A 15,094-nucleotide genomic window follows, 5' to 3' on the forward strand; every position below is an offset into this window, starting at 1 on the left:
TACTTAGCGAGCATGGAACTTGCTTTTATTACTTACTGGCACAAGGATATTAAACAATTACCTTCTACAGTATATGTAATTTGTATATAATCTAGGACAAAGGCTCTGAATCTTTCAGATTGAAATAAGTAATAATCTATATAAGCAACCAAACAATACAGAAAAGGCTAGTCCCAGCAATAATTTGCTGTGAAAGTTCTTATCAACAAACTTTTCAATTCACAACCACTTGGTGCCAAGCATAATCTTTTCCATACAAGGACCACCTTACATCTCGGAAGCTCACCTTCATGGAATCTGATGAACTGGTGGATCCATTGATAACATATGAGAGATGAAGTGCATTGTTGGCCTTGATTTTGGATTTTCAAGCAAACACGAGCTTGCTCGCTTGATGATGAAAACCATAAGTTCTTTTACTTCATCTTCAGGATGTGAAAGGCATTCATATAGCAAATCGCTAAGCTGCACATCTCTTGTCGATGAATTTGCTAGAAGAGTAAGGTATTCACCAAGATGCTTTCCTTTGATTATCTCCAATGCTAATACTCCAAAGCTATAGACGTCACACATTTCTGTAACCTTCATTGTATAGGCAAGCTCTGAAACAATACAGTATCCAAAAAAGTACAACAATTTAAACTTGCAACTAAGATAGAAACAATATAGAATGTGCAGATATAGTTCATGAACTAAGAAAAGGATAAGAAGTTAGAACTTACCTGGTGCTACATAGCCATATGTGCCTGCAAGTGCGGTACAAATGGATGAGTCTGGCTTGAGAATCTTAGCTATGCCAAAATCAGAAACGCGAGCTTCAAATTCGGAATCAAGCAAAAGATTACAGCTTGATATGTCTCGATGAACAATCGGGGGTGAGCAATCGTGGTGCATGTAAGATAAAGCAAAAGCAACGCCTTTGATGATATTCAGCCTTTTAAGCCAATCCAATTTCTTGGACTCTACTTCGTTGCTCAAAATAGTAGACAAACTCCCCCTCTCCACGTACTCATAAACCAAGAACGAGTGTTGAGCATTCGAACAAAAGCCAAAGAGTCTCACAATGTTCCGATGCTTAATCCCTGTCAACGCTCTTACTTCATTCATGAAGCTTTTGCGATGCTTAATCTCAAATGAGGAATGAAGTCGCTTCACGGCTACATTCCCCAATGATGGAAGGTTTACCTTGTAAACGCTTCCGAACCCTCCTTGCCCAATGCAAAATGTTGCATCAAACTCCTCTGTGGCTTTTAAGATATCCCAGTATAATGAACTTCCATGTACCGTGGATATCGAAAGCAAACCATCATCTTTGTCAATGGAATCCCGTCTTTCAACGTCTCTAACTCTGCTTCTTTTGTCACCAGCAAAACCACAGAGAAGCGCTAGTGCTCCCAGAATAGGAAGTACAGTGATGAGGATGAGTTTATGTTCCTTCGTCATTGAGTGCTTCTTCACCATAGAGAATGGCCTTTCGCAAGGTTGGAATCCAGTTACATTGCCACAAAGACCTTTATTACCTTCTAATGAGGCATTCATGAAAGCTTTATTAGTTGGTATTGCACTTTCCAACTCATTGTATGACAAGACGACATCCCACAAACCCATCGAACTTTCAAATTCTTCAGGAATGCGGCCAGAAAGGCCATTGTGTGAAAGATTTAAGATTGTGGGCAAAATTCTAATGACCTCATCATCACTTTAAGCCTTATCGGAGATCTTCTCGTGGAGAACTTTAGCTTCTGCTTTAGCAAGGCGCAAGTCCACCTCGTCTCCTCCATATTGGTAGGAGCTCACAAGAGGTACCAAAAGCTGAAAGAAATTGGAAAAATGAATGAGTTACTCCACAAAGTTCATTCACTGTAACTATTCCGATCCTCCAAGCAAGCGCCAAATTTAGCGAACCTTAGACTCTACATTGCAAAGTGGAGTTCCATAATCCATAGACAAAGACATTCTTGCCTTGATAATGTGTTACAAAGTTAACTTTACTAAAAGTATAGATTAAAAAGTTTATAAATTGGTGATGATATGTTGTTTTCAGTGTCCAAAAGACTGAGCAATTGTTTCGTCAACACCAACAAATTAAGAATTATTGTTAAGGACGCTAAGTGGATATGGAACCACAAATGAGACCACTTGCAATTGTACAATGATTTGAATGAAGTACCTTGCGGTGATCCCCAGTAGTGTGATGAGCAACATCCTCTTCAAGAGATTTCTTGTAACGAGCATGATAAGCTTCCCTTGCCAAAACCAGTTCTTTAGGAGATCTGGTACAAGCTATCTCCACAAGAACAAAGTTGCTTTTTGTCCATCTCTTAGTAGATTCCTTAGCCAAATGAGCATTGCGCTCTGCAGGATCTAGTGTCCACACTACCAGCAATTTCTGAGAGAAATAGTCAAGGAAAAAGTAAACACAAGTGTTAGCTTTCTTATCAAAGTCCTCCTATGATCACAGTCAATGGTAAATCAGGGATCTAGAGTCAGTGTGTTCAGAACAAGTATGACTTTACTATATGTATATATTTTCATATTTTGACATATTTATACATAATTCAAGCCAAAACCATGGTCTCATTCCAACTCACAAAACCCGTCATAGATCTGCCTATGATCACAATCGAAGGTGAATCTAGGATCTAGAGTCAATGGGTTCAGGTAAGTACGATTTTATATGTATAGATTTTATATGTATACATAATTCAAGCTGAAAGCATGGTTTTTGTCCAACTCATACACCCTTCAAGATCAGCCGTTTGATCACAGTAACTCAATTGATCAACTAAGAAAGAATTCAAACAAGTTCAAGATTTTATTAAATTTATTGATGTTGCTATCACAAGGGGTAGGAAAATGACCTCAAAATCATTGGTAAGTTCGCTGTCCAATTCTTTAAGGAGATCTTCTCCAAAAGTCTCAGCATAAGTCTCTCTAATCAATTTACGTTGAGCAGCATTTCTGTGACCCAAAATTGATATAATCAACTTCTCGTTTGTTCCCAATCCTGCAACAAGTAATCATCAACAGTCAACTCGAAAATTTCCAGAAGTTTCCACAAGTTAAAAGAAAAAAACCATGTCAGTAATATTATCATAGACATCCATCACTTGTTGTACTTTCTCTTTCCTAGATTAGTTGTTATGTTTCACTTCTCGACAATCAACTAAGAGCCCGTTTGGATTGGCTAATAAGTTGCTTATGTTCGTTTTGTTTTTTTGAGTGTTGGCTGGATCCATTTTAAAAGTCATTTTGTGCTTAAAATAAACTCAAAAAAATAATTGGGCCCATTTGACTTAGCTTATCTAAAAGCGAACTTATAAGTTCTAAAACAACTTATAAGCCAAAAAAATAAGTTAGACTACCCCAACTTATTTTTTTTTTTATAAGTTCGCAAACAAGCGACTTATAGGCATAAGCCCATCCAAACATCCTCTAAATTGGATTAGATCTATTTGTTATTTTATAATTAAGATTTAGATATTCAAGAATTATACTAAGGGGTCGTTTGGTATGATGGATAAGTAAAAATAATTTTGGAATAAAAATTTAGTACCATCTTATTCCACGTTTGGTTGGAATAAATTCACGGGATAACTAATCCCGAAATTAGTTATCCTGATATTAGAGTGTTATTTATCCCACATAAAGGGTGGAATAATAATTCCGGATAACTAATTCCGAGATTAATTATTCCTGGATAACTTATTCTCCAACCAAACGAGCCCTAAAAGTATTACAAGTTGCAACAGAAAAAATATATTTTAAACCGCTGGTCAAAGTATGCCCGTTAACCGGTTTAACCGGAACCGGACCGGTAACCGGTTAGGGAACCGGCCAGTTTCCGGTTAAAAAACCGGAACCGTTTAACCGGTTCCGGTTTACCGGTTTGAAACCTCAAACCGGAACCGGTCCGGTTAAAATGCTCCAAAACCTTTTTTTTTTGTTTTTTGTATTATATATATATATTATAGTATTTATTAGTATATTGTAGGTATATTTACATATGTTATACAAGTTTATAAGTAAAGTTTAAATATTTACCGACTAACAAAGCTAACAAAGAAGTCAAGAATACGAGAATATACGTGTATACATATATATATTAAGTTATATGCTTAAGTTAACACTATATACTACATATACCTAAAATATAGTAAGAATATACGTATATATATCAATATACCTAGGTTATATAACTTTTATATATATATATATATACTTATAACTTATGTTATTTATAGCTTAATTGTTTTCTAAGTTTATAAATTCGTATATACGTATACATATATATATATATATATATATATATATATATATATATATATATATATATATATATACACTTTAAGTATATATATATACTTATAACTTATATATTATAACTTATGTTATTTATAGCTTAATTGTTTTCTAAGTTTATAAATTCGTATATACGTATACATATATATATATATATACCTAAAATATAGTAAGAATATACTTATATATATATCAATATATGTATCAAGATAGTTAGGTTATATAACTTAATATATATAAATATGTTTAAGTTATATATAACTTATATATATGTATAACTTATATATATATATATATATTTATAGAAGGATGTATCATGTGTATAGAAAAAGAATTTAAGACAAAAATTCATAAAGAAGAAAGACATAAAAAAAATAGAAGACCCTACTATGAGTATAAGAATAATGACATTAGAAACTAGAATAAACGAATTAGAAACCAGGTTATGTAAATTAGAAAAAGGAAAAGAAAAAGAAGCAAATAGCGAAGATGAAGAAATACATCTATCTAATATACAACCGCTAAGAACAATACCAGAAGATTCAACAAAGCGGAACTAATGAGTATAGAAGACCATGGAGCCCTAGTATGTAATGAAGATAAAAAATTAGGAACTATAAAAATACTTGCAAGAATTAAGATAAATGACTATGAAATAGAAACATTAGCATTAGTAGATTCAGGATGTACTAAATGTATAATAAATAAACGAATAGTTCCACCAAATTTAATAAAAGTTCTAGACAAATCAGTTGCAGCCATGCAAATGGATAGAGCTCATAATATATATAAACATTATGTTCATAAGGCATACATTAGCTTTATCAACACTTGTTCAGAATTTTACAAACCCAGTTATAAAATGGATAAAATATGGGTAAGAGACTTGAATATAAATATAGACTTCGTCATCGGGTTAGACTTTATGTTACATAACAATGGAAGTTGCATAATTACAAGAGATGGAGTAATTTTTCTAAAAAATATTACTCATACACCAGTACAAGCTCATAAAACCAAAACTAGAATCAGACATAAGAAGATCTCTACTCCAGACCAAATAAACCTACAAAAGAAAGAAGAGAGTTGTTGTAAGGATTGTCAAGACAACAATACATCTCTGTAAAAGCAAAAGAGAAATAAAGAATTTAATTCTAGAAGAAGAAGAAATACTAGACGACGATAATCTAATAGAAAAAAATTATACTTTAATAGATATAGAAACAGAATTATATAATTTTAAAACAGGGATAGAAAAGATAGGAGTAATAAAAAACCAAAAAGATTTAGATAATATAATAAGAATACTAGATGAGATAGAAATTATAGGTGAAAAACCTTTAAAACATTGGAAAAATAACAAAATTGTATGTAAATTAGACATAATAAATCAGAATATATAATTAAAACAGCCTCAATAGAAGCAACTAACCAAGACGTAGAAGACTTTAAAGTACAAATAAAAGAATTGTTAGAATTAGGAGTAATAAGAAGATCTACTTCTAAACATAGATCTGCCGCATTTATGGTAAGAAATCATAGTGAGATAGTAAGAGGAAAAGCTAGAATGGTAATAAATTACAAAAGACTTAATGATAACACCAGAACAGATGGATATAAGTTACTAGACAAAACAGAACTAATAAATAGAATACAAAGTAAAAAGATCTTTAGTAAATTTGATTGTAAATCGGGATATTGGCGAATGTACGAATGCAAGAAGAAAGTATAGAATGGATCGCATTTACACATCCGTCCCGAAGGACATTTCGAATGGTTAGTAATGCCATTTGGATTAAAGACAGCTCCACCAATTTTTCAAAGAAAAATGGATAGCATATTTGGAGACTATAAAAGATTTGTCCTAGTATATGTAGATGATATATTAGTATTTAGTAAAGACATGAAAGAACATTTAGGACACCTCCAGGCAGTATTTAGATTATTTGTAGAAAATGGAATAATAATTAGCAAGAAAAAGATGGAATTATGTAAAAACCATATAAACTTTTTAGGAGTAGTACTAGGAGATGGCAAAATAAAATTGCAACCGCATATAGCCAAAAAGGCCTTAGAAATGCCAGATAAATTAGATAATGTTAAAGAATTACAAAAATTCTTAGGAATAGTAAATTATGCTAGAAGTTTTATAAAAGACTTAGGAAAAATAGTAGGGCCATTGTATTAAAAAACTGGATCAAATGGTCAAAAACACTTTAATACCGAAGATATTAGATTAGTACAGAAAATTAAAGAAAAAAATAAAGAATATTCCAGACTTAAATATGCCCCTAGAAACAGACTATTTAATTATAGAAACAGATGGAAGCTTCGAAGGATGGGGAGCCGTATTAAAGGCAAAACCAAATAAATATAGCAATAAAAATGAAGAAAAGATATGTGCTTATCAAAGCGGCAAGTACCGAGAAAAAGGAAATATGAGTAGTATAGACGCCGAAATTTTAGCCGTAATATATGGCTTAAATAGTTTTAGACTGTATATACTAAATAAACCAGAAATATTGATAAGAACGATTCATCGTGAAGCTATAGTCAAATTTTATCAAAAAATTAATGATAAAAGTTGATGAGACGAAGATGGTTAAACTTTATGGATACTATTTCAATTTATAATTTAACATTCGAACATATAAAAGAAAAAGATAATAATCTAGGAGTTTATACCAATTAAGTAGATTAAAGATCACGTCTAGAGAGGTGGTTGTTTCCAATTAAGTAGATTAAAAGATCACATAAAAAAACGCCCAAGAAAGAATACGATTTCCTATTTGAACATAATATATATATATATATATATATATATATAGCATGAGACCATCAAGTTCTCGTAGACAAATGGAACTGCACTTTGTCAAATTTTTGTTTGATAAAAATCTAATCTTTCGTCCATGGTAGAACTCTTTTGTCTCATGATGACTATTTCCTCCACTTATTTTTGTTTGATTATTTTGCTTTACACACACACACACACACACACACACACACACACACACACACACACACACACACACACACACACACACACTCTATATATATATATATATATATATATATATATATATATATTATTATTATTATTATTATTTTTTATGTATCTAACCCGAATCGTAGTCGTTTGGGTCTTGTGAATCTTGAAATGAAGGAACTACTTGTCTTGAAAATTTACCATATCTTCTCCAAACTTCGAACTAATCAAGAACCCTATATTCAAGCCCAAGGTGACATCCTTGGACTTGGAGATAATTCGGGAATGAGTTTTGATTCATTGCACTACATGGACTAGGGTTCTATATATTATATATATATATATATATATATATATATCCTTTTGTTTGGAAAAATCTTTCCAAAGTCTCTTTAACTACACTTTCTATGTTGTCATTTTTTTTTCTTTTTTGCAAGTATGATTTTCTTGGTAGAAGTAGCTCCTTTGCGTCGTTGTCTTTGGTAGTCTTCGTCTTGTCACCAACAAGAGAGATGAACATCCTCATCTTCACTTTTTGGCAAAGTCTTTTAATGACTTCAAACCATTAACGGATTTGATGCAACCTATAATGATACAGATGCGGAAACTATGTATAAATACTTAGAGACATTTTTAGGAGAATCAGCTAAAGCTCTATGGGAAGCATATAAGGAAGATTTTTGTAACGGCCCATTTGGTCGTTTAGCACTTTTAGGCCTAATATTCCTAAAACACCCTTTTCGTGGTCTAATCTTGCGTCTATAGTCTGCGATAACGGGTGATTCGGTTATTTAATTGACGAGTTTTAGTCCTCATTTGACATTCGAGGACGAATGTTCTAAAGGAGGGGAGAATGTTAGAACCCGTATTTTTATACGTCGAGTTATTCGCGAAAGAATCAACGCGAGATAGAAACTTCGGATTTTAATTTCTAAACTAGAACTAATCGGTTACAAATTTTACTTAGTACAAGAATGTTGTTGGAAATTAGAAACTACTTAATTGTGGTGTTAAGTTAAAATTAGTGGCAACAATGAGCCAATATGAGCATTAACATGCCATGTCCAAAAGATGACTCAAAGTCATCTTAAATAAGACTATTATGGGAGACATACAAATATACATTTAAACATTAATTCATCCACTACACTTACATCATATTGTGGACAACCAAATTGAAAGAAAATAAGAGGTGAGGTTCGGCCAAGGTGGCTGAAATTGGGGGAGAAAAAAGTTGAGGCATGCATTTGAATATTGAGGGCATCTATCACTTTATGAAGGCATGCATTATTTTATGAAGACACACATGTTAGGAAGAATACTTGCACACTTAAATATTGACATTCATCCTTGTATGATTGCAATGGACAAAGGTTAGTGTATGATTCATTCACTACACATGCAATTGTCTCATAAACAATTAAATGGAAAGAAGAAGAAAGGGAACAAAGGAGGCATATGGCCGAAAGTTGTGAGAAAAATATTGAAATTTTGTGTAAAGTTAATTGAGTGCTCAATGTCATGAGTGGAGCATGTGTTGTGTCCAACTTGTAGGCATCATAATTTAACCAAATAATGACTAAGGAATCAGCCATTACATTCATTTTCAACTTCACAACAAAGAAAGAAAACCTAGAGGGAGAGAGGGGAGAGCTCACGGCCAAGGGGCTGATTTTTGAGCCCTTTGAGTCTTGATCCAAAAATTATTTTCCAAGGTGTTTCAACCCTTTAGAAGGTCCCTAAAACGTGAAGATAGTCTTTGGAGCAACAAGAACCATTTTCCATCTCAAGTCACCAACTCTAGCCAAGTAGAGAAGTCAAGTTGTCAAGGTAAGATCTAACTTTCTTTTCATGTATTAAGGGTGATGTAGATGTGTGAATATAAGTTGTATGCATGAAATAAGGTGTGTTGATGTTGGAACATGATAGTAGTTATGGGGTTATATGTGTTGATGTTGAAGTATGGTTGTAACTTGACGAACATGAATCGCATGCATAAAATCATGAAAGTTGGTGTTGGAATGTTAGTTGGCCGTAGGGACTGTTTTGGTGGAATTAATGGACTGATTTTCTTTAATAAATATGGTTGTTACTATCATAGATCTCATGGTAAAAAGAATGAAAAGAATTGGAAGGTTAAAGGTGAAGTTATGTTAGTATGAAAATGGTTGAATCTATGATTTTATGTGAGAGATGTTGAAGCATGGTGTAGCCGTGTGTGGACTGTTTTGTGAAGAAGTTAGTGAACTGTTTTTACTTGATATTTTGATTGTTATTATCATGAATTTTATGATGGAAAGGAAGGTGTTTAATGGTTGGAGTTGAAACTAAAGTCATTTGTGAGTTGTTTTAAGGATTATAAAAATGACGATATAGCGTAGTTGCGTATGAATTGATGTTGTACTTGTCGTGTGGATAGCTGGTCATAACTTACTAAAATTATATGAAAAGAAGACATGAAATGATGTATAAAAATCGCATGTGGTTGGCTTAGTATGTTCGTAAACGTTTGCAAGAATTCCGAACATCGTTATGTTGTCGGTTAGAGACTGTTTTGGACATGTTGTGGTAGTGGACTGTTTTGGACTTGTGTTTTCATTAAGTTGGAAAGAATAATTATAAGTTAAGAGTATACATCATATTGTATGTTGGATGGGCTGTTATAAGTTGTTACATGCAAACGTTAAGGCTACAAACTAATAAAAGTAACTTGAGAATGTCGAAACCGTATGTGAATCGTTATTGCATGTTATGAATGTGGGTTGTTTAGAATATTGTGTGGGCTGTCCGGATTGGTATTGAACACATAATTATTGATGTTGTATTGGTAGTATGTGGTTGGTTTAGATACAAGAGAAAACATCGCCTAAACATCTAGAAAGGAGTTACTAACGTTAGAATACGTTTGAATCTCCCTGTAGCTTAACCATAGTTGTTGGCGTCTTAATATAGGTTAAAGTATTATTGGGTAGCGTACACATATTGTGTGACGAATAAGCACTAAAGACCTGGTCCGATCGGAAGCACTTCAGAAGGAAAAAGCTTTGGCGTGAAAGTTCGTGACACCTGTTCGGCATTGAGGTAGGTTACGATTTACTTTATGTCTAGACTCTGGTTAGCGAAACGTATGTAAATAGTAGTGATTTACGGGGAAAGCATGATAGGCCTTCGGGCATGGTGTGGAGGTAAATTCCATCTAGGTTTGGTATGTGGGCTTGTCGCCATTATTATTGTGATCGCCATTATTGTTATGTGGGCTTGTCGCCATTATTGTGATATCTTTGTTATGTGGGCTCGTCGCCATTATTACGATATTGTTATGTGTGAGCTGTCATTGTATTGTGATTTCATGTATTTGATATAATTCTCTCTCTCTTGTTCTCCCCTTTGGTCATATGGAAGAGGAAGGTTATTACCGAGAATTGAATATTGAATTGCAATTCCTAGTATGAATCTATGGAACCTATGATTGCGGTGATTATTGAGGTTGATTCCATGCGAGGCATGCATCCCATATTCTATGTGCTATGTGATGTAATTATCACCTAGTTGTATCTTTATCACATACTAGCTCCCTCACCTTATGAAAGGGAAGGGTAATATTGATGATTGAGCCGTGGGCAATAATATGACTTGTACTTGTTTATTGCATATTGGTGATATAATTGAGACGATATCATGCATGACATGCTTTCATATTACTCTTATGTTGTTATAATGGTGAGGAGAGTGATTGAGAGACTCCGAGGTTTTTGAGATTGAGAGTGACAGAGAGACTCGAGGTTTCTGCCGGAGATTGAGAGTGACGAGAGAGAGAGATTGTGAGTGTTTGTTGCCCGAGGTTTCTTGCGGGAACGATGGAGTGTCCGATGCCCGAGGTCTTTGCCGGGATCGTGAGAGTGTGCTCGTGATCCGAGGTTATATTCGGAGCGAGTGGTACATGGACTTCGCGGGTCCCCCATGGGTCATGACTATGAGGCATTGCCATAGCATGTGTGTACGGGAGTGGAGTGTGAGAGGTGACTCTTGCATTGCATAACATTTACATAGCACGACATTGCATTGCATAGCACTCCATTTGAATGGTCATTCATGTCATTGCATGGCACATTCTGCGATTGATTCTTGATTTGTGAATTCGAGTTGTTGTTTGTGAGTATTTATTTTAAAGGTTGGATGGAATCGAGGTTTATAGAATTCTCCCTAGGCTTATAATCCGAGATATTGAGATCCTGTGACTATCGTTAATGCAAGACTTTCTCATGTGCTAGATGTGACTGTGTTTGATTACTTATCTGCTTACTTGTTAGTTGCTTCTTGTTTATATGCGTGAACTAACCATTGTCGGCCTATGATACCTACGAGCCTAGTGTTGTGCTCATACTACTCTTGCTACACTCCTTTTGGAGTGTAGAGTTATTTTCAGGTGATGTTCGGAGTCTCACGACCGTTTCGAGGCATTCGTCAAAGGCGTTTGGGTGCTATTTGAGATATTGCAACCCGAGTCTCTCCTTAGATTTACGTTGTTCTCTATCCTTAAACGAAGTCGTATCCGGTTTGAGTCCGTTATCTATTCAAATTGTAAACTTCTTAGAAGCTCTTGTATGAGTCTAGACCAGATTTTGGGAATTTCTTATAATAATAGCATTTATTCCGCATGTTGTATCAAATTAAGGTAGTTATCGAAGGGTTCGCCCACCGGGGAAGGTTAGTGTGGGTGCCCGCATGATCCGTGATTTGGGTCGTGACAAAGTTGGTATCAGAGCTTAGGTTACCCGGTCTATAAGTACAAGAGCAATGTCTAGTAGAGTCCTACTTATGGGTGTGTTGCGCGCCACACTTATAATTGGGAGGCTATGGGACATCTAGGAAACTTCGCATTCTTTCATTATTTCGTGCTACTTCATTCAAATTGGTATCTAGTTGATCCCAATTGGTATCTGAACTTCTCTGTTTTACTTTCTCCCGGATGATGGGAACTCATCCTTAAATTCTTCTGCGCGAACGGTTGTTTCCGACATGTGGTACGATGCGAGTTGTGTTGTCCTAATTTAGATGCGTGACTAAGTTCGGTTTCTAGCTATGACTTGAGGTTTCAATCTGTGTGGAGTCGTGATTAGGCTCGTTATTGTAAGGTTGGTTGAAGAGATGGGAAAGGTGATTCATAGGGTCATAGGATCTCCATATTTATAGTATTGGGTTTTCTCGAAAGGGGCAAGAGTGCATTTATGGCTTAATAAGAGCGATTTGTTCGATGATATGATCGGTTTTAGGAAGCGTATAGCAAAGTAAGAGTTCTTATGGTATTTTGGTAAGAGTGTTATTGTGAGGATGTGACAAAGGCGTAAGAAAAAAAAATGCTCAGATAGATCAATCTCCACTATAGGAACGGAATGATTGGTATCGCGCGTTTATGAGATAAGTTGCAAAGTGTGCGTGTGCACATATTGTATAGGCTATGAAATGTGGAGTTGGCTTAAATTTGATTAGTATTGTGATAGCGAATAGAATTAGTGGTTGAGAATTCTTTCGGGAATGGTTTTCTGATCGAAATCAGGTTGCAGTGTTACTTATGATAAGTGAAGTCTAGTGGAATAGACAGTAGTGTTCATTCACTTGTAAAGTGTGTTCGTGGGTTCGCTTGGCATCTTTGAGGTTAGTGATGATAGAGGGAATTGTTGAAACCAAGAGTGTTGATTCGTGGGCATTTTCATAGTGGGTTGGTATTAGGGTAGTGTTAAAGTCGTATAGGCGTTGGTCGAAACTGAACTTGTCATAGGCTAATGGGAGCCAGTGATCGACAATTAGAAACAACTCTTGCGTTGGACAAGGATGGAGGTATAGTTGAAGGATTATCGGGTCTTGCATCTAAGTTTTCGAATGAGAATTATCGGAAAGTTGTGCAAAGGTTAAATCTTGAGGATTTCTTTGATTTTGAATACAATGACTTAGGGTTGACCAAAGGATAAAAAAAAAAAAAAAATATATATATATATATATATATATATATATATATATAAGTAAGGGGTTGGTTAGCACCCTTTTGAGACTATTGAATAAGGCATGGGTCAATGTAATTATTTACGGTAACAAAATGATGATAGTATGACTAGTACTAATGGTGAAGGACTTTTAGATATCGTTGATCACGTTAGTGAATTTACGAACTAAGGTAAAATGGAATTATTTCCATTAAGGATTTTTGGCAAGGGTATTTCGACGAAAGAATATGAGAATATAAACAAGTTTACTAATGGTGAAAGACGTTTTAATCGATCCTCTTTTTGATGTGATCACGTTAGTGATTTATTTTATGAATTTAAGGAGAAAGGGATATCATTTGATTCCATTAAGTATTTTTGAAAAGGGTACCATAATTATTTGGATAAAACCTTTGTTTTGTGTTTCGATTGAATCGTTAGATCCGTATCATAATTTCGGAGCTGTAGCAACAAGTCTCCTCGCGTTTCGCCATCGTATGAGGGAGATATGACAATTTTACTAAAGGAATTCACTGCTGGTTTTTCTGGTGTAATTTTGCTTAAAAGTTGTGAAATTGCTATTGAAATGTGTGTTAAAAATCAAACTTGAAACCACCATATCTCATTCATTATAAGGTCAAATTGAGTGATTCAAAAGCCTAACTTGAGTGAAATTTCACAAGGTATCCGTTGGAAGCATCAAAAGCGAGTTTTGGGATCAGTTGGCATGAGAAACGAGGCAGAACAGCTGGGCATTTTTGTTATTAATGTTGCTTTTGGGTTCCTCATAATATTGAAAGCTTGGACTTAGGAGAATTCAAAGGCGTTCTCCAAGTTCCTTCAATGGAGTAAGGTCTAAACCATAATATAAGTATTTCCCCTTGATTCAATTCCTTAGTTTAAACTTTAATCCGGAATTTCTAAAGTAGAAATTGGGGTTTATCCATGAAAAGTGGGTTTGTGGATTCCGTTGAGTTAAAGTATGATTAAATTAATGGGTTACGTTAGTACTTGGTAGTGATTTAAGGTACTATGGTCGCAAGAGGTTATAGGGTGATCGGATGGTGTCCTACGAACTTGGCTCTGCGGAGTATTCAGTGGTATGCTTCCTGCATTGTGATTTGGAGGTGTAAGTAAGACTTAGAATTAGCAAGGTCAGTTATGAGTGGATCAGTTTGTTGGGATCGCTTAAGGTTGCTCCGCTAAAGCAAGGAGTCTTTCCTGACAAGAGTATGTTGTGGTTTCGGGTTGGTCTTCATGTATTCCTAAGGAGTCGTGGTACGAAGAAAATTTAAGAATGGTGAAAGAAGGGTTAGTGAAATCTGTTGACACTCAATTTTGGCTCATCCTTCTTGAAATTAACGTTTCTGCACAAAATAGCACAAAATACAACTTTTACATATTTTTCACATTTTTTATACGATTTATTGATACTTATCCTTATTTATGCCAATATTAGGATTTTTATCAATTTATCGTCATTTAATTAATTTAAATAATTATTATTTTTCGAGTCATTTGTACGGATACGAACATAACGATTGCAATTATATCTTAGTAAATAATTATTTTTATTTCTTTCGCGCATTATAAAAATCAATCACATTTTTTATTCACATTTTTTCTAATTGTATATTAATACTCTCGTTTTTATATGTATATTAGTTATATTTTAATACTATCGATCAACACATAAAAATCGAAATAGTTTATCATTCTAAAAACTATTCGGCGATATTTAATTTATCTTGCGCAAATTAGCATATGATTAAAAATCGCATTACTCCAAAATGGGAAGACATATTCCAAATCTTAGGCGCTCCCA

At 34.4% G+C, this 15,094-nt stretch overlaps 2 protein-coding genes across 2 annotated transcripts in view; both read right to left on the reverse strand.

The window, feature by feature from the left end:
- LOC132033743 (MDIS1-interacting receptor like kinase 2-like) lies at nucleotides 1-3,023 on the reverse strand. Its single transcript, XM_059423796.1, has 4 exons — nucleotides 2,862-3,023; nucleotides 2,171-2,389; nucleotides 723-1,812; nucleotides 1-602 (listed from the first exon to the last, which is right to left on the reverse strand). Exons 3-4 carry the CDS (start codon nucleotides 1,606-1,608, stop codon nucleotides 289-291), a joined length of 1,200 nt encoding a protein of 399 aa, XP_059279779.1. The 5' UTR covers nucleotides 1,609-1,812; nucleotides 2,171-2,389; nucleotides 2,862-3,023; the 3' UTR covers nucleotides 1-288.
- The window catches only part of LOC132034868 (annexin Gh1-like), a 22,210-nt gene continuing 8,817 nt past the window's right edge, over nucleotides 1,702-15,094 (reverse strand). Inside the window, exons 2-5 of the mRNA XM_059425210.1 lie at nucleotides 2,862-3,007; nucleotides 2,171-2,449; nucleotides 1,906-1,962; nucleotides 1,702-1,812 (exon numbers count right to left, since the gene is read on the reverse strand). Coding sequence (XP_059281193.1) covers nucleotides 1,702-1,812; nucleotides 1,906-1,962; nucleotides 2,171-2,449; nucleotides 2,862-3,007 — 593 coding nt within the window. The remainder of the gene's footprint in view (nucleotides 1,813-1,905; nucleotides 1,963-2,170; nucleotides 2,450-2,861; nucleotides 3,008-15,094) is intronic.

The sequence above is a fragment of the Lycium ferocissimum genome, chromosome 10, assembly GCF_029784015.1.
Source record: "Lycium ferocissimum isolate CSIRO_LF1 chromosome 10, AGI_CSIRO_Lferr_CH_V1, whole genome shotgun sequence".
NCBI lineage: Eukaryota > Viridiplantae > Streptophyta > Magnoliopsida > Solanales > Solanaceae > Lycium > Lycium ferocissimum.

Excerpts from the sequence above, each read along its gene's own strand:
- LOC132033743 (XM_059423796.1), bottom strand. The coding sequence starts at position 1,608 with ATGGGTTTGTGGGATGTCGTCTTGTCATACAATGAGTTGGAAAGTGCA. Across the intron at positions 603-722 it reads ATATGGCTATGTAGCACCAG|AGCTTGCCTATACAATGAAG; the intron begins GTAAGTTCTAAC and ends GTATTGTTTCAG.